The following is a 20,220-nucleotide window of genomic DNA, read 5'->3' on the forward strand; positions in this document are numbered from 1 at the left end:
CATTTATGTTATGCATATGCATGTAATTATTTTTCTACATGGGGATTATTGGTGGAATATTGTTTATAAATATACATAGCAACATATCTAACCCATTTCTGATGAGAGTTTGCATATAATTATATTTCTACATGGGGATTATCGGTGGAATATTGTTTATAAATATACATAGCAACATATTAAACCTATTTCTGATATGAAAATGCATGTAATTATTTTTCTACATGGGGATTATTGGTGGAATATTGTTTATAAATATGCATAGCAACATATTTAACCCATTTATGATATGAATATGCTTATAATTATTTTTCTACATGGGGATTATGGGTGGAATATTGTTTATAAATATACATAACATATTAAACCTATTTCTGACTGATTCATTTTTATGAAGGTGAGCCGATCAACTGAGTCTGTGGACAGGCGCACTCTGATCAGTTACAAAGCCTCCAGCAGCACTGAATGTGTGTTCGGATAGAACGCTTGATGCAAGACAGGCCAGTAGTTCAATTGCATACTGTGCAAGCTCTGGCCAGTGATCCATCCTCAAGACCCAGTGGATTTTCGGTTGGAAAGGTCTCCAAGTCTGATCTTGCCCAAGGTATTCCTGCACCATGTAAATCAGATGCTGGCGATGGTTGCTGGAACCAATCAGACCTTGGGGCTGCGGATTAAAAAATTGTCTGAACGCATCGGTCAGACGGCCACCTTCTCCACTGCTCCTTCTGTGACTGATTGAAGCCTCAGCAACACATTGTCCAGGAGGACCAGGAAATTGTAGCCTCCCAGGCATTGCACAAACCTTTCTGCAAGGCCTCCTGAAGATGTTTCATCCTCTGCGAAGGCTGTTTAAGTGTATAAGCTGTATAACCTTACCCTTTTAACGTGGATAAAGAAGGGTTGCCAGCCAGTACTGATCCCTCTCCTTGATACCACAAATACAAGCGTAGGTTTGCTGAGGCATTCGGTCTGGAGTCCTCTGGGTCACTAAGGGCGACATGTTCCGCAGCCACCTCCTCCAAGCCACCTACAAGTCCATGGGTTTCTGGGGACTGAAAATGATCCCTTAAAGACTGCTGCTGATGCTGAGTGCCAGGCTCCACCTCCATGCTGACACAATCCTCCTCCTCCTCCTGTGTCATAGGCGGGCCTGCAGGAATAATGTCTGGATAAAGGGGTCGTTGGGAGTTAAGGAACTCCTCCTCTTCCTCCCTCTGTTCTGCCTCAAGTGCCCTGTCCATTATTCCACGCAGCGTGTGCTCCAACAGGTAGACAAGAGGGACAGTATCACTGATGCATGCACTGTCACCATCCTCGTGGCCTCCTCAAATGGTGACAAGACAGTGCATGCATCCTTGATCATTAGCCACTGGCGTGGCGAAAAAAAGCCAAGCTCCCCTGACCCTGTCCTGGTGCCATACTCGCACAGGTAGTCATTGATGGCCCTCTGCTGCGTGTGCAGCCGCTGCAGCATTGCCAACGTTGAGTTCCACCTGTTGGGCATGTCACAGATGAGGCGGTTCTTGGGCAGCTTGCATTCCTTTTTGAAGATCAGCCAGCCGAGCACTGGCATTATATGACTGGCAGAAATGCCCACAGACTTTCCTGGCCTGCCTCAGGAGATCCTGTAAGCCCGGGTACCTGCACAAGAACCGCTGCACCAGCAAATTAAGGATGTGAGTCAAACAGGGAACATGGGTCAAGTGTCGGAGGGCGGAGTAGAGGTTGGTGCCATTGTTGCAAACCACCTTTCCTGCCTGAATCTGTTGTGGCATCAACCACCTCTGTACCTGCCCCTGCAGAGCTGTCAATCTCTGCCCCAGTGTGGCTCCTGTCCTAAGCAGACCAACTCAAGCACCGCGTAGCATCTTTTTGCCTGAGTGCTTGCATAGCCCCTAGAACGCCTACTTAACACCACTGGTTCCAAGGTCAAATCTGCACAGGAAGAGGCGATAGAGGAAGAAGAGGAGGGGGTGGAGGAGAGAGGTGTGGCAGAATCACCACTACCAGCATTTTAGAGGCATGGTGGTGGAACAAGCTCCAACGTTAATGCACCCTGTCCTGCATCCTTCCCAGCTGCCAGCAGGGTTAACCAGTGTGCCATGAAAGAAAGGTAACGTCCATGTCCATGCCTGCTGGACCATGAGTCAGCGGTAATATGCATCTTACCGCTGAGTGCCCTGTCCAACGAGGCCAAGACATTGCCTTCCACATGCCGGTAGAGAGCTGGAATGGCCTTCCAAGAAAAAAAATGGCGTTTGGGAACCTGCCACTGATGTACCGCACATTCCACAAATTCTCGAAAGGGGGCAGAGTCTACCAGCTGAAAAGGCAGCAGTTGGAGTGCTAGCAATTTAGCCAAACTAGCATTCCGCCTCTGAGCATGTGGATGGCTGGGACCGAATTTCTTTTGATGGTTTAGCAACTGGGGTAGGGAAATTTGCCTGCTACAATCAAAATTAGGTTTACCGCTAGCAGATTGATCACAAGTGCTTGGGACACCTAATTCTACACCTTCATTCCTCTCAGTGCAGGTCTCTGAGAGGACTGAAGGTATAGTGGGGTTGGAGATCCCAGCTGATGAGTAGCAAGGAGAGGTCCGCCTTGTTCTTTGGTGTGGGTCTTTTAAGTACTGTTGACAATGGACTGCATGGGAGCTCGACATATGTCTGGTCAAGCATGTGGTGCCCAAGCGGCTGCTGTTTTGGCCATGCTTGATACGCTTCAGACATATGTTGCAAACAGCAATGGTGCGATCTGCTGCACAATTCTCAAAAAAGGCCCACACCAAAGAACTTTTGAAAAAATGCGCGTAGTCAGCAGCTCCCTGCACATGCGGAGCTATGCGGTGTGATGCAGTTGGTTGGCTGTCCTTAAGCTGGCCCCTGGAGAGCATCCTGCCTCGTTGGAGATGTGCCTCCTCCTCTCTTCTATCAGGGACAAAACGTAGAGTCAGTGACCTCATCATCCGCTCCCCCCTCACCGCTGGAGCAAACCTGGCAGTATGCTGCTGCTGGGGGAACATGACTGACAGTTTCTTGTCCTTCTTGGGCACCCCCTCTCTCTGGGCTCACATTACTGCCTTCATCATCAACCTGGGTACCCTCATCGGAGCCTTCAAAACGCTGCGCATCCTCCTGCAGTATGTACCCGACACTGGTCAAACAGTTCAGGGGACTCCTCAAGACAAGATGGTGGGGCTAGGGAAGGAGTAACTGATGTCATTGAGCCGATGGAATAGGCCACTTTGGCAGCTGCATTGGCAGCCAAACTTGTCTTAGCCTGGGTGACGGAGGATGAGGGCGGCTTTGTGATCCACTCTACCAACTCTTCTGCTTGTTGTAGCTCAACACAGCCAGCTGTCGAAAAAAAGGACAAGCGTGCCCCACGGACACGTGCTGAGGATGCACCATGTCCACGACCAGAACTGTTGGCTGTAGACACAGAGCCTGCTTGCCCAACTCTTTTAGTGGCCTGTGAGCATCTGCCTTTCCTTGGTGGCCTTCCAAACATGGAGTAAAATTGGATTAGCAAAACACCGCCTGAAGTTTACTAGAAAAATTTCACCAGGAATGGCCTGCAGTCAGGTATAGGCTTGGCTAGACTAGAATGCAGTGGATATATATATGTTGGAGACTGTGTATATATTTAATGCACTGCAGATCACTGATTCACTTGCCTGCCTGCCTGCCTGAAAGTGTATTTGAGAACATACACCAGCAACGGCCTGCAGTCAGATATAGGCTTGGCTAGACTGGAATGCAGTGGATATATATATATATATATGTAGGAGACACTATATATATTTTATGCACTGCAGATCACTGAATCATTTGCCTGCCTGAAAGTGTATTTGAATACGTATACCAAGAACGGTCTTCAGTGAGATCTAGCTAAACTGGCTACAGTGTTTTTGTGTGTGTCTATAGATAGATAGATAGATAGATAGATCTATATATACACACACAAATCTGGGATGTGTATATATACACTAAATACACTGCAGCTAACTGAATCAACTGCCTGTATGAAGTATATTAGAAACAGTACAGCAGGAACGGTCTGAAGTGAGATCTAGCTAAACTGTATACAGTGGATGGATATATATATATATATATATATATATATATATATATATATATATATATATAGTAAAACTTTGGTTTACGAGCATAATTCGTTCCAGAAACATGCTTGTAATCCAAAGCACATGTATATCAAAGCATTTTTTTTACAGGGTATAAAAGAGAAGAGAGGCACCTCTAAGTGTAGCAATCGGTTGCTAAATGTTGTACCGTCAATAAATGTAACCATATTGCTACACTTAGAGGCTCCTCTCTTCTTTTTTTTATACTCAGCTGTGACATGACGCTACTCTTCTATATCAAGACTTTGCTTGTATATCAAGGTAAAATTTATTAAAACATTTTGCTTGTCTTGCAAAACGCTTTCAAACCAAAGTTTTACTGTATATATATTAAATACACTGCAGCTAACTGAATCAACTGCCTGCCTGAAGTATATTAGAAACAGTACAGCAGGAACGGTCTGCAGTGAGATCTAGCTAACTGAATAAACTGCCAACTCAAAGTAAATGAAATGAAACTCTCTCTCTCTATCTCTCTCTCCGCCAGCAACACATTACACAAGGCCTTATATAGTGTGGGGCATGGACTTAACCCCCTGAGCCATAATTGGTCAAGGGCACCCTGCCTTTGGCCAATTATGGCTCTTTGCTGACGGCGCTGTGATTGGCCAAAGCATGCGGGTCATAGTGCATGTTTGGCCAATCATCAGCGAGCAATGCACTGCGACAACTCAGTGCATTATGGGGTGTGACGCGCCGCTCGAATTTGGAGCGAACACCCATAATGTTCGATATTTGGCGAATGTTCGAACAGCCGATGTTCGTGTCAAACTCCTGTTCGACTTGAACTCGAAGCTCATCCCTATTCCTAGGCATGTTTAACCATGGCATTTCACCCATGAGGAAAAATAATTATGTGGCTATTCATCTCATAAATAGGTTAAACATGTTAATTGTTATTGTAAATGATATTCCAGTCATAATCAACCTAAAAAACAATAACTTTATCCATATTCCTAGGAGAAACAGGTCAAATGTATTACATATGATGTTTAGCTAATATATTTCACCCATAATCCCCATGTAGGAAAAAAATGATGTGCATATTCTTATCAGAAATAGGTTAAATAGGTTCCTATGTATATTTATAAACAATATTCCACCCATAATCCCCATGTAGAAAAATAATTATATGCATATTCTCATCAGAAATGGGTTAAATATGTTGCTATGTGTATTTATAAACAATATTCCACCAATAATCTCCATGTAGAAAAATAATTATATACATATTTATATCAGAAATAGGTTTAATATATTCCTATGTATGTCTAACTACAATATTCCACCCATAATCCCCATGTAGAAAAAGTATATGCATATTATTATTAGTAATGGGTTAAATATGTTCATTGTCGTGTGTTAACATGATATTCCTCCAATAATCCCCATGAGAAATAATAATTCTACCCATATTCCCATCAAAAACAGGTCAAATGTAATTTTTACATTACTTCTGTATCCTGTTGTACAGCTGCATAAATATCTGCAAGTGAAGAGTTAAACATTAGCAACTGCTTCTTGCAACATTGTATCAAGCACTGCAGGAAAGAATAACATATTTTGAGAAACAACAGAGTGATTACCATATATATGTGTATATATTACACTGACATCTACTGAGAGGTCTCAGTATTGCAGCCAATAATCCAATCATCCCAATATGCAGTTTAGTATGTCCCTAAACTTTGTTAAATACTGTCTGCCCATTTTACATTTCTTAAGATACACCACTTTGCAACTTTTAACCTGACTGCAGATTTTAATATGGAACCCTTTATGATTATTCAGCTAACAAAAAAAGAGAAAAAGTTTTAGCTAGTACTACACTTCAAGCAGAAGGACAGACAAACATTTGGCAAGTCTTTTGCTCTGAATTAATATGAACTGAAGCTTCTGAGCATGCTGATGGTACAGTTTCTGTTCACAAGATAAAGTGAAGAATTGGCATACACCAAGCACAGCGTTACACTTGGTTGATTTCTGTGTTAATGTAGTTGTAATTTTAAATATAATCTCCTCTCCTGTGGCTGCCCTGCAATTTAGCCATATCACATAAGCCACCTGGTAGTACACAGTGTTATTTGCCAATTCAAACTATATTATTGTTGCGCTGTATTCTGTATCTGCTATTTCAACCTGTACCTGACATTTTTGTGTTTTTTTTTTTTGATGTTTAAGGGAATACAATAGTGCTGTCTGAACTCTCCATGAAGTTCAAGTCTAATATTTATGATTATGCACATAAGTAAACATCTTTAACAAAAGTAAATGTAATTCATCCATTTTTAGGGAAGACCTAGTCTTTCAGGTTTATGTCTTCTGTGGTTTTCTGTGCTATAATACATTTTGTTTCTTGGAATGAGCAGTTTACTTCTTAATCTTAAAATGTGTGCAATTTCTTTACAAGGCCAACAGAAACTGCATTGCTATTGCTTCTAGCCACGATATCCAGGAACTTGATGTGTCTGCAATTCTGGCTACCCAGATTTACTCCTGGATTGATGAGGACTTTGAAACTGAAAATAAAGGGTATTCATTTCTTAATTTTAATAATGATCTTCTGAATTGCTGTAAGTTCTTAAAGTGGAAGTTAAGTCCCCTTTTTAAGTTGTACCTACAGATAAGCCTATGTTCAGGCTTACCTGTAGGTGCAGTGAATATCTCCTAAACTTGTACTGTTTAGGAGATATTTACACAGCATGCAGCCAGTGACTTCACCGACGCATGCCATATATACAGCCTAAGTCCGCAAACACAGAAGGAAGTTGGGTGAAGATGAAGCGCCGGGGAATTGTCAGCGCTGTGTTGGTCATAATGTGCTATGCGGCGCATACTAGAACATTCTGACCTAAACCTGCTGGGGGGCACAATTTTTTTTTCTTTTTTTTTTTTTTTTTTCTTTTCGGTTTACTACAACTTTAACGTACATATAACTGATTTGTATAGTGTTTGTACTTGACACATAATAAAGCAGGAATAACAATTACTTTAATTGCAAAACAGTATGCACCAGTCTAGGGTTGACACAACTGTAGTCCTATTTATATATGTGTAGTAAGTTTGATTTCAGGCGGGGTCAAAATTAGACATTTGACCATTCAGAACAGTCTTAGTGCACATATCAGGACAGCAGAATGGCAAGGAAACTAACAAATCTGTGGTGTTTAACCAAATCATTCTGCTCAGTTTGATATGCTGTAGAAGAGAGCCATGACATGACACCATTCTCATAATACAGGGCAGCCCTGCAGTTGATCTCACTGCTGCAAAAAATATGAACTGATGTGAGCTGATTGAGCTCCTAACACAGTGGTTGTCAACCTGGGGGTCAAATGCCGATTTGCCAGGGGTCACCAAATCCTGTGCTGTTCCTGAAGCTCCCCCAGCTTTTTCGCGGCTGTCCAGCAGGGCTGTCCCTGGAGCCTATGGCCGACAAGCTGGGCTGTTCTTGGAGCCCGCGGCCACCCACTCAGCCTCTTCGCAGCCACCCATTCAGTTCAGAGCATGAGTGGGGGGCAGAGACTAGAGGTCATCTGACTGGTGAGTAATATGAAGTGGGAGGGGCTGGAGGAGACCCCATCTCCTGATTTTGGCATAGATGTCACTGCTGCGAGGCACTACAGAGCTGGAGACACAGTGAGTAACACTACCTGTGATTAGAGTTGCCATTAAAAGTCCCCACTACAGTTCACAGATCAGCAGATGACCTTGATCAAGAGCACCTAAGTTGGCTGATCAGAACTCCCCCCAGCATTGCCACTCATCCCTACTCCCCACCAGCTCTGCCACTCATCCCATTCCCCCCACCCCCCCCTCCAAGGAGTAAGAGAAGGGAAAAAAAGGGGGAGAGAAAAGAAAAAGGGAGAGAAAGAACATGAAAGATGGCTAAAGAGAGGAATGGGGAAAAATCCCCAAGAAATTAGGATAGAGAGCGATAAAAGGGAATGAAAGGAGAACAAAGAGGGAGTGGTACATCCAAAAATGTACCATAAGGGGTTTTAATACTGTACAAGTGGAAGGGACTCAGGGAGCGCTAAATGTCCATGGGTTAGCGGCGCTAATTACTTGTCTTGCCTTGGGTGCTCACAACCCAAGGCAAGGTAATTTTACTGTTAGGGGTCCCCACAACTTGGGAAATTTTATCAAGGGGCCACGGCACTAGAAGAGTTGAGAACCACTGTCCTAACGGATAAGGCAGTCTCAGAGACATTTGGCATAAAATAAAAATGATTGTAGGTTTCGGTTATATAATATTTCTTTGTTTTGTTCATTAGACTTTTTTTTTTACTTTAAGTAAACCTATTCTTACTTCTGTTCAAGAATACTTGATGCCAAGACTGGCTGCTTGATTTTTATTCATTGTACTTTGCTATGTGCTGTTGTCTTTTTACAGATCAGATGACTTCTTGGTTGTACACACACGTGATGATATCTCAGCTGCGCAGGCATCCACTCCTTACACCCACAGTAACCCAGGCACCCCTATCAACATGCCTTGGCTAGGAGGAATTCAGACTGGAAGGGGTGCGTGCCTGGTAAGTATCGTTGTCCTTTTACTGCATGTAAATACAATATTAAGATGGTAATTTTAAATATAATAGAGTCGGGTACTGGAGGTCTGGTTTTGTACATCATAAAAGGCAGTATCATAAATGCATTGTTTATGTGAACCTTTTGACTAATGATCCATTTTTTACTCTAGACAGGAAAATACATTGGTTCATCTAAAGCTTCCTGTAATTTCTTGTACTAGCTAAAAAGTGCAGTGTCACTGTTGGTATGACTGCACATCATTAAAAATAAGTGTACAGTTTTAAACCCATACAATGATTTGAAATATGTTATTGTAACTATGTTCAAGGTTCTTTTTCAATACCCTGTCATGAAATGTCTTCTGTAATATTGCATAGTCGTAATTATTACCATCTCTTGGTTGATATATGCAGTAATCATGTTAGTTATTTAACCACTTAAGGACCAGGCCTATTTTTTCAAACTTGTTGTTTACAAGTTAAAATCGGTTTTTTTTTTTTTTGCTAGAAAATTACTTAGAACCCCCAAACATTTATATTGTTTTATTTCAAACACCCTAGAGAATAAAATGGCGGTCGTTGCAATACTTTATCACACCATATTTGCGCAACGGTCTTACAAAACGCAATTTTTTGGGAAAAAATACACTTTTTTGAATAAAAAAATAAGAAACCAGTAAAGTTAGCCCAATTTTTATTCTATATTGTGACAGATAATGTTACGCTGAGTAAATTGATATCCAACATGTCATGCTTCAAAATTGCGCCCGCTCGTGGAATGGCGACAAACTTTGGTACTTAAAAATCTCCATAGGAGATGTTTAAAAATTTGTACAGGTTACCAGTTTTAAGTTAGAGGAGAGTCTAGTGTTAGAATTATTGCTTCCGCTCTAACGATCTTGGCGAAACCTAAGCATGTGTGGTTTGAACACCGTTTACATATGTGGGCGCTACTTGCGTATGCATTTGATCTGAGCGCAAGCACGAAGGGACGGGGTGCTTTCAATTTTTTTTTTCTGGTTTATTTTACTTTTTATCTTTTAGTTTTACACTGTCTTTTTAAGAGAAAAAAAATTGATCACTTTTATTCTTATTACAAGGAATGTAAACATACCTTGTAATAGAAATAATCAGGATAAGGGGCTCTTTAACCACTTGCTGCCCGCCCACCGTCATATGATGGCGTGACGGTGCAGCTGTTATCCTGGGCCGCCATATGACGGCGCTGCCTTCCAGGATCCCTAGGGGGCGCACGCGCACCGGCCGCGTCACTCAGGTCCGGGCACCCGCGATTGCCCAGTAACTGAGCAGGACCGTGGATCTTACATAGTTACATAGTAGGTGAGGTTAAAAAAAGACACAAGTCCATCAAGTCCAACCTATGTGTGTGATTATGTGTCAGTATTACATTACATATCCCTGTATATTGCGGTCATTCAGGTGATTAATAGTTTCTTGAAGCTATCAATGCTCCCCGCTGAGACCACCGCCTGTGGAAGGGAATTCCACATCCTTGCCGCTCTTACAGTAAAGAACCCTCTACGTAGTTTAAGGTTAAACCTCTTTTCTTCTAATTGTAATGAGTGGCCACGAGTCTTATTAAACTCTCTTCTGCGAAAAAGTTTTATCCCTATTGTGGGGTCACCAGTACAGTATTTGTAAATTGAAATCATATCCCCTCTCAAGCGTCTCTTCTCCAGAGAGAATAAGTTCAGTGCTCGCAACCTTTTCTCATAACTAAGATCCTCCAGACCCTTTATTAGCTTTGTTGCCCTTCTTTATATTCGCTCCATTTCCAGTACGTCCCTCCTGAGGACTGGTGCCCAGAACTGGACAGCATACTCCAGGTGCGGGCGGACCAGAGTCTTGTAGAGCGGGAGAATTATCGTTTTATCTCTGCAGTTGATCCCCCTTTTAATGCATGCCAATATTCTGTTTGCTTTATTAGCAGCAGCTTGGCATTGCATGCCATTGCTGAGCCTATCATCCACTAGGACCCCCAAGTCCTTTTCCATCCTAGATTCCCCCAGAGGTTCTCCCCCCAGTGTATAGATTGCATTCATATTTTTGCCACCCAAATGCATTATTTTACATTTTTCTACATTGAACCTCATTTGCCATGTAGTCGCCCACCCCATTCATTTGTTCAGGTCTTTTTGCAAGATTTCCACATCCTGCGGAGAAGTTATTGCCCTGCTTAGCTTAGCATCGTCTGCAAATACAGAGATTGAACTGTTTATCCCATCCTCCAGGTCGTTTATGAACAAATTAAATAGGATTGGTCCCAGCACAGAACCCTGGGGAACCCCACTACCCACCCCTGACCATTCTGAGTACTCCCCATTTATCACCACCCTCTGAACACGCCCTTGTAGCCAGTTTTCAATCCATGTACTCACCCTATGGTCCATGCCAACGCACCTTATTTTGTACAGTAAACGTTTATGGGGAACTGTAAACACACAGACCCACGTCCTGTCAGATGGGAGGAGACCGATGGTGTGTTCCTCGTACAGAGGAACACCGATCGGTCTCCTCCCCTTGTGAATCCCCTCCCCCCCACAGTTAGAATCACTCCTTAGGAACACATTTAACCCTACAGCGCCCCCTCCTGGTTAACCCCTTCATTGCCAGTCACATTTATACAGTAATCAATGCATTTTTATAGCACGGATCGCTGTATAAATGTGAATGGTCCCAAAAGTGTGTCAAAATTGTCCGATGTATCCGCCGTAATATCGCAGTCAGAAAAAAATAGCAGATCGCTGCCATTACTAGTAAAAAAAAACAAAAAAAATTATAATAAAAATGCTACAAATCTATCCCCTAATTTTGTAGACGCTATAACTTTTGCGCAAACCAATAAATATACGCTTATTGCGATATTTTTTACCAAAGATATGTAGAAGAATATGTATCTGCCTAAACTGAGGAAAAAATTTGTTTAAAAAAATAAATAAATAAATTTGGATATTTATTATAGCAAAAAATAAAAAATATTGTTTTTTTCAAACTTGTTACTCTTGTTTTGTTTATAGCGCAAGAAATAAAAACCGCAGGTGTGATCAAATACCACCAAAAGAAAGCTGTAAAATGTATTTTGGGTACAGTGTTGCATGACCGCGCAATTGTTCAAAGTGTGACAGCGCTGAAAATTGGCTTGGGCAGGAAGGGGGTGAAAATGCCCTGTATGGAAGTGGTTAATGTGAGATTTGTGGTCAAAAAGACTTCAGATCTAACATTTAGACTTAAAAGCAATAAAAAAAAATCTTTGAGACCATTGGCCATTCATTCCCTCTCTCAACTTCCTGCCTCTCAGGGGAGAGGATCGGATTGTCTCGGCCACTACCGACTGATCTGGTAAGTGGCAGAGACGGCGGGGGGGGGGGGCACCTCTCCTACCGCTGATAAAAGTGATCTTGCGGCAAATCCACCACAGAGACCACTTTTATTTTAAAGTGAACCGCCTGCCATTTTTAAAAATACCAGGGTTATTGCAGCTATAATAACGGTATTTAGCATCAAAGTACCAATGTATAATGACAGCAGGTGGTCTGGCAGTGGTTAAGAACTGTCACACGGTGGAGCAGGCAGATGGTGGTAGCCTTCGTCGAGGGCGGTGGTGGGCATCGTGGTTGACAATGGATCTACATTGTTTTGTTTTTTTTTTACATTTTTAAAATAAAGGACTTGTCAAAAACTGCCTACTGTAATTTTTACATTTTTTTTTGTTGATAATGAACACTCATTCACATGGGGGGGCAGGATCTGGAGGCCCCCTTATTAAAGGGAGCTTCCAAATTCCGATAAGCCCCCCACCTGCAGTCCACCACAACCCCCTTTCAGGGTTGTGGGGAAGAGGCCCTTGTCCCCATCAAGAACCCCTCCATGTTGAGGACATGTGGCCTGGTATGATTCTGGGGGGGGGGGGGGGGGGGGGTGGTCTTTGCTTACTTGTCCCGTCTTGTGTCGTCCCCACCCCTTTCCTGACCTGCCGGATTGCATGCTCGGATAAGGGTTCTAGCATGGATTTGGGGGAGAGCCCCACACCATTTTGTTTTTTGGGTTTTTTTTTTTATTTTGGTGTGGGGTTCCCCTCAAAATCCATACCACCCAAAGGGTCTAGTATGCATTGGGGAGGGGACTCCACGCCTTTTTTTTTTTTTTATTCATTGCCAGCATTCTTTTCACAACTAGCACACAAGTCGCACCCAAATGACATCTATATGATGCAGGTGCAACTTTTTTGAGGGTTTACATTAAGGTCTATGAACCTCAAATCACATAAAATTCAGACCAAAGTAGTGCAGGAACTACTTTGAAGTCACTGTGGCTTGAAGTTGCACAGATATGAACAGTTTTAATAGGGCAGTGGTTCTCAACTCCTATCCTCAGGACCCACTAACAGGCCAGGTTTGCAAGATAACTTAAATACATCACAGGTGATATAATTTGCTGCTCAGTGATTGCAGTATTCTAGTCTGCATCTTCCCTTTTAGTGGGTCCTGAGGACAGGAGTTGAGAACCACTGTTATAGGGGAACATGGTGTGTGACTTTAGGGTCCAAAGTAGCACAAGTGGGAATGGAGCCTTAATCAATATTGTAATTCTACATTGTTGCCCTAAAAAGATTTATTCAGAAATCATGCTGGAAATTTGAGGATCATAAAATGGTGCATTTTAAAAACAGCACTATTCCGCAAAGTTCCTTTGTACCAGTAAAAGCACATCATCAGTTTACCAGCTTATATTTCCATAATCACAGAATACTTAACCCCTTTCTCCAGAGTGTACGCACTTATGCTTTCTCACAGAAGTAAATATTTTTCTGTATGGTTTCATATATGGGTACGTGTGTTTATGCTGAGAGTGCGGGAAAATGTTCATCCAGGTATCTCCTACACACAAACTCATCTAAAAATGGTGCAGGGGGGAAAGATTTTATTGACCATAAATGTGTACATTTTATACAAATTTATCACTGAAGTATCCCTTTTCCCCTAACAGTTGATAAAGAGAACAATCAAAGATGTTCGAAGAATGGCATCACATCCAACACTGCCTTACTGTAAGTTCATAGTGTCTTTGTGAGAATATTAGAAGGGAAATTAGTTTATTTTCATGTTTTGTATTATTGTAAACTTCATGCCAATTTTTATGATGCAAAGTTCAAATTTTTTGCATAGTTGCTGATCCTTACCTTCAGGAAGTTACTTCATTAGTCTGATATAAAGATAGCAACCTCAAATATAATCTATATATGAACCATCACCTTTGCTCAGTGACGAATAGGATGCGGCCATTTAGGTAGCATTTCATAGTATAGTATTTCTGTGGCTGCCTTCCTTAATATGGAGCTCATCATAGGTGTTTAAAAGAAAACCACGGAAGCATCATATACATTTATTAAAATTGTTAAAGGAATATGAGGTTTGCCTAAAACACATTTCTAAGATCATTTATCCAGTATAACTTAAAAACTTTGGAAAGATCCTTTTTTTTTTTTTTAAAGGATCAGTCAACCCAGAAGTTAATCAGTTTTTAGTAGATCCTGTAGAGTTAGAGACTCTGTAACAATAAATAAATAGCAAAAGCCCTGGTAACTGTAAAAAAAGACTTAATACTGTTTGAGTTCTCGAGTGTTGAGCTTCTAGGTCCTCCGCATCTTTCCAAATTTCCCCTGCTGACCTCTTTGTCGCTGTAGGATGCAGAAGTGATCTAGTGGTCAGGGAGAGGAACTACTGAGAGCTGTGCGGCACCTAGGAGATTAACATCCTCAGAAGTGTCAGTTTTCCAGTGGACTTTAGGTTACTGAAACCAGAGATAGGAGTGGTGTTCGATGGCATGGACACTGTGAAAGATTAGTATTTACAGCTGACTACGACAGGTAACAGTGGTTTAACGATTTGTCACAACAGGGTTGCTTGAAGATGTAAGAAATCTCTCTAGGGAATCAGGGACATATGAGTTCTTGGGACTCCAAACCTGCTCTGGTCAATATGAGGACCTCCCTCACTCCCTGTTAGTTATTATTTTATGTGGCAGACAAACAAAAATGTTAATAGACTCAGTTGGAAATAAAGGCAGGAGGATTTTGTCATTAAAGTGTCCATAACATAGAAGAAACCAAGGACTAACTCTGCCCCTCAGGCTCCACCAGGAAGTAAAATATAACTTTTTGATGAACTGGCACTTTAAGAAAAATTCTGTTATTCTGGATTCTCCAACTTTTTTAAACAGTGTTGACTTTCATAGTTTCCCTAACTGAATAATGTGCACATAATTTAAGTGTTACTAAACCCACAACAGTAAAAGCAGTCTTGTTGTACTCACTTTAGAACCTAAGGGGTTAGTCCTGTGCATTGTGTAAAAATTCTGTTTAATCCGTTCTTCTCTGATCCTCCCCTTCTACTGTCCCCAATCTCCTGATAGTAAAGAGCCTTGGTGGCACTCTGCACATGCTCAGTTTGGTGTATATTGCTAAAGTTTTAGGTTTTATTTTATTCTTGGGAGGGTGCATGTGATCGTCACAGGGCCAATCAGCACTGTTCAGACAGAGGGCCAGGGGTCTTGCAGCCTCATAGGACAGTCAGAGGAGAATGAAAACTCCTCCTAAAAGCTTTAACCAGACACTGATAGAAGTCACAAGACTGCTATATACTGCTGATGAGAAAGGGTATTTAGCAGTTTATATTTACTAAAATTATTGCATTTCCATGTTCGATGTACTGTGTGAGACCAGCTGTATTGAATGCAGGGTCCTGGGTTTAGTAAAACTTTAAGTGTACATGTTTTTGAACCTTCTTATTTGCATTATTTTATTTGCGTTAGATCTTACTGGTGCTCAAGATGGCAGTGTAAGAATGTTTGAATGGGGTCATGCTCAACAGATAACATGCTTCCGGGCAGGTGGGAATTCCAGGGTAACCCGGATAAAGTTTAACCATCAAGGGAACAAGGTAGGTACCATCTACTGTGTATCTGTTAACCTCCCTGGCAGTATGATTATTTCAGATTTTTAATGCTGAAAGCGGTACAATTATTTTGCATGGAAATTTGGCGTCTTATATTGTAGGCCTGTAATTTTTAGGAATAACACACTTAAATCTGTCCAAACAAGAGTCTAGTAGACATCCCGGGTATGATAAAGTTTGAAAACCGAAATCATAAATTATAATATAATAAATAACTATAAATAATTATAACAAATAATATAATAATAATAAAAATTATTCAATAATGTAATCAAATCAAAAACACTGAAATTTGCTCAGTTGCAGAATTGTCACTGTCATTACTTTCAGTGTTTGATGACGGATTTCCCCAAAAATCACTATTGCTCAATTCTGCAAGTGATTCTAATTTATTATCTCTGTGTTCTAGGTGGTCTAAAAGCACTTTTGACGTAAATGGACATTTTTTGGTTGCTATGGACAATCTCCAGTTTCCTGGCAGAAAGAACAGTATTTATAATATAAAACTGCATGCAGGACACTGGACAAACCACTAGGGACAAAGGGGGTGTGTAATTATTTGATACAGTACTGTAATCTGTAAGATTAAAGTATAGTGTATCTATACTGTGTTTTTTACTTTTTGAATTTGGCGCCGAACTCCATCCCCGTGCGGCGCAACGCTTGCAGGGAACAGAACTCGGCACTGTGACTAGAGCGAGACACGGCGGTTCACAGATCACAGCGGGGGAGACATCGCAAGATCCAGGGGACAAGGTAAGTATCCTCTACATGGATCCTGCGATGCGATCTCGAGTCTGGCTTGGGGTTAACGCTTTTGGTTCTGAAATTCCACCCCGAGCCAGACTGGGGAATACCGCCAGGGAGGTTAAAAAAAAAAAAAAAAAAAAAAAAGATATCAGCGGCCACGGGCAGAAAGCTATTGCACTTCCAGACTGAAACTGCTTCTTCCTAAATAAACTCATAGGGTGGGCTACAGCTTTTGACATAAAAATAGGAATTAGTCAAATGTAGTAAACTGCAGACTAGGGATGAGCTTCGAGTTCGAGTCGAACTCATGTTCGACTCGAACATCGGCTGTTCGCCGAACAGCGAACAATTTGGGGTGTTCGCGGCAAATTCGAATGCCGCGGAACACCCTTTAAAAGTCTATGGGAGAAATCAAAAGTGCTAATTTTAAAGGCTTATATGCATGGTATTGTCATAAAAAGTGTTTGGGAACCTGGATCCTGCCCCAAGGGACATGGGTCAATGCAAAAAAAAGTTTTAAAAACGGCCGTTTTTTCGGGAGCAGTGATTTTAATAATGCTTAAAGTGAAACAATAAAAGTGTAATATCCCTTTAAATTTCATAGCTGGGGGGTGTCTATAGTATGCCTGTAAAGGGGCACATGTTTCCTGTGTTTAGAACAGTCTGACAGCAAAATGACATTTCAAAGTAAAAAAAGTCATTTAAAACTACTCGAGGCTATTAATGCATTGCCGGTCTGACAATACACATAGAAGTTCATTGATAAAAACGGCATGGGAATTCCACACAGGGGAACCCCGAACCAAAATTAAAAAAAAAAAAAATTAGGTGGGGGGTCCCCCTAAATTCCATACCAGGCCCTTCAGGTCTGGTATGGATATTAAGGGGAACCCCAGCCAAAATTTAAAAAAAAATAAATAAATGACGTGGAGGTTCCCCCTAAATTCCATACCAGGCCCTTCAGGTCTGGTATGGATATTAAGGGGAACCCCGCGCCAAAATAAAAAAAAAAAAAACAACGCCGTGGGGTCCCCCCAAAAATCCATACCAGACCCTTATCCGAGCATGCAACCTAGCAGGCCGCAGGAAAAGAGGGGGGGTGAGAGAGCGCCCCTCCTGAACCATACCAGGCCACATGCCCTCAACATTGGGAGGGGTGCTTTGGGGTAGCCCCCCAAAACACCTTGTCCCCATGTTGATGAGGACAAGGGCCTCATCCCCACAACCCTGGCCAGTGGTTGTGGGGGTCTGCGGGTGGGGGGCTTATTGGAATCTGGAAGCCCCCTTTAACAAGGGGACCCCCAGATCCCGGCCCTCCCCCCTGTGTGAAATGGTAAGGGGGTACCCCTACCATTTCACTAAAAAACTGTCAAAAATGTTAAAAATGACAAGAGACAGTTTTTGACAATTCCTTTATTTAAATGCTTCTTCTATCTTCCTTCATCTTCTTCTGGTTCTTCCTCCGGTGTTCTCGTCCAGCATCTCCTCCGCTGCGTCCTCTTCCCTTCTTCTCCTCGGGCCGCTCCGCATCCATGGCATGGAGGGAGGCTCCCGCTCTTCTCTTCATCTTCTTCTCTTCATCTTCTTCTCTTCTTCATCATCTTCTTCTCCGGGCCACTCCGCATCCATGGCATGGAGGGAGGCTCCCGCTGTGTGACGCTTCTCCTCTTCTGACGGTTCTTAAATAACGCGGTGACCCCGCCCCCCCTCTGACGCATGGAACATGACGGGACTTCCTGTGGCATTCCCTGTGACCTCACAGGGAAGTCCCGTCAAGTCACCGTGCGTCAGAGGGGGCGGGGTCACCAGGTGGCCCCGCCCCCTGTTATTTAAGAACCGTCAGAAGAGGAGAAGCATCACACAGCGGGAGCCTCCCTCCATGCCATGGATGCGGAGCGGCCTGGAGAAGAAGATGAAGAAGAGAAGATGAAGAAGATGAAGAAGATGAAGAAGACGAAGAAGAGAAGAAGACGAAGAAGAGAAGAAGACGAAGAAGAGAAGAAGACGAAGAAGAGAAGAAGACGAAGAAGAGAAGAAGACGAAGAAGAGAAGAAGACGAAGAAGAGAAGAAGACGAAGAAGAAAAGAGCAGGAGCCTCCCTCCATGCCATGGATGCGGAGCGGCCCGAGGAGAAGAAGGGAAGAAGACGCCGCGGAGGAGATGCTGGATGAGAACACCAGAGGAAGAGCCAGAAGAAGAAGATAAAGGAAGAAATAAGAAGCATTTAAATCAGGGGTCTTCAAACTACGGCCCTCCAGTTGTTCAGGAACTACAATTCCCATCATGCCCAGTCATGTCTGTTAATGTCAGAGTTTTACAATGCCTCATGGGATGTGTAGTTCCGCAACAGCTGGAGGGCCGTAGTTTGAGGATCCCTGATTTAAATAAAGGAATTGTCAAAAACTGTCTCTTGTCATTTTTAACATTTTTGACAGTTTTTTAATGAAATGGTAGGGGTACTTTTGTACCCCCTTACCATTTCACACAGGGGGGGCGGGATCTGGGGGTCCCCTTGTTAAAGGGGGCTTCCAGATTCCGATAAGCCTCCCGTCCGCAGACCCCCACAACCACCGGCCAAGGTTGTGGGGATGAGGCTCTTGGGACAAGTTGTTTTGGGGGGCTACCCCAAAGCACCCTCCCAATGTTGAGGGCATGTGGCCTGGTACGGTTCAGGAGGGGGGGCGCTCTCTCATCCCCCCCTCTTTTCCTGCCAGGTTGCGTGCTCGGATAAGGGGCTGGTATGGATTTTTGGGGGGACCCCACGCCGTTTTTCTTTTTTTTTTTAATCTTGGCCGGGGTTCCTCTTAATATCCATATCAGACCTGAAGGGCCTGGAATGGAATTTAGGGGGACCCCCCACGTCTTTTTTTTTTTTTTTCTATTTTGGTTCGGTGTTCCCCTGTGGGGAATTCCCATGCCGTTTTTATCAATGAACTTCTATGTGTATTGTCGGACCGGCAATGAATTAATAGCCGCGAGTAGTTCTAAATGACTTTTTTTCCTTTGAAATGTCATTTTGCTGTCAGACTGTTCTAAACACGGGAAACATGCGCCCCTTTACAGGCATACTATAGACACCCCCCAGGTACGAAATTTAAAGGGATATTACACTTATATTGTTTCACTTTAAGCATTATTAAAATCACTGCTCCTGAAAAAACGGACGTTTTTAAAACTTTTTTTTGCATTGATCCATGTCCCCTAGGGCAGGAGCCAGGTCCCCAAATACTTTTTATGACAATAACTTGCATATAAGCCTTTAAAATTAGCACTTTTGATTATTCATGTTCGTGTCCCATAGACTTTAATGGTGTTCGCGTATTTGAATGAACTTTTTTCCTGTTCGCATGTTCTGGTGCGAACCGAATAGGGGGGTGTTCGGCTCATCCCTACTGCAGACACGTATTTTTTCCTAGTAATTTTTCTGGCAAACAAAGCATCTCTTATATTAGAAATATGTAAATATACTGCATACATTACTACTTCTACAAAATCTATCACACTGGCCATTTGCCAGTTATGATTCCCTCTCTGAATTCACATGGCGCAGGGAGGACACACTCACACACACAGGTCAAACAAAGTTGAAAACAACCATTTTAAAGAGGAAGTAAACCCTGGTGGGTGACTGACAACCTGGGAGCTCGAGGTTCTTTTAAAATTGGGGCCATTTTACTTAGATTTGGCCTCCCTTTGATTCGGGTTACTGCAGCTGCCCTTCCTCTTTCTGGGAGCAACCTTGAACCGGCAACTGGCTTTCATCTGTTGGTACAGTATAACAGTTTTCACCACTCTTCCTAGAATCCTACAA

General features: G+C 42.5%; 1 protein-coding gene across 2 annotated transcripts in view; it reads left to right on the forward strand.

Annotated features, from left to right (window-relative positions):
* DMXL1 (Dmx like 1) overlaps positions 1–20,220 on the forward strand; it is a 268,508-nt gene that overhangs the window by 226,110 nt on the left and 22,178 nt on the right. For both annotated transcript variants that reach the window (XM_073624666.1, XM_073624667.1), the window contains 4 exons: positions 6,561–6,682; positions 8,547–8,688; positions 13,693–13,753; positions 15,517–15,644. In XM_073624666.1, coding sequence (XP_073480767.1) covers positions 6,561–6,682; positions 8,547–8,688; positions 13,693–13,753; positions 15,517–15,644 — 453 coding nt within the window. The remainder of the gene's footprint in view (positions 1–6,560; positions 6,683–8,546; positions 8,689–13,692; positions 13,754–15,516; positions 15,645–20,220) is intronic.

Source organism: Aquarana catesbeiana, linkage group LG01 (assembly GCF_042186555.1).
Source record: "Aquarana catesbeiana isolate 2022-GZ linkage group LG01, ASM4218655v1, whole genome shotgun sequence".
NCBI classification, from domain to species: domain Eukaryota; kingdom Metazoa; phylum Chordata; class Amphibia; order Anura; family Ranidae; genus Aquarana; species Aquarana catesbeiana.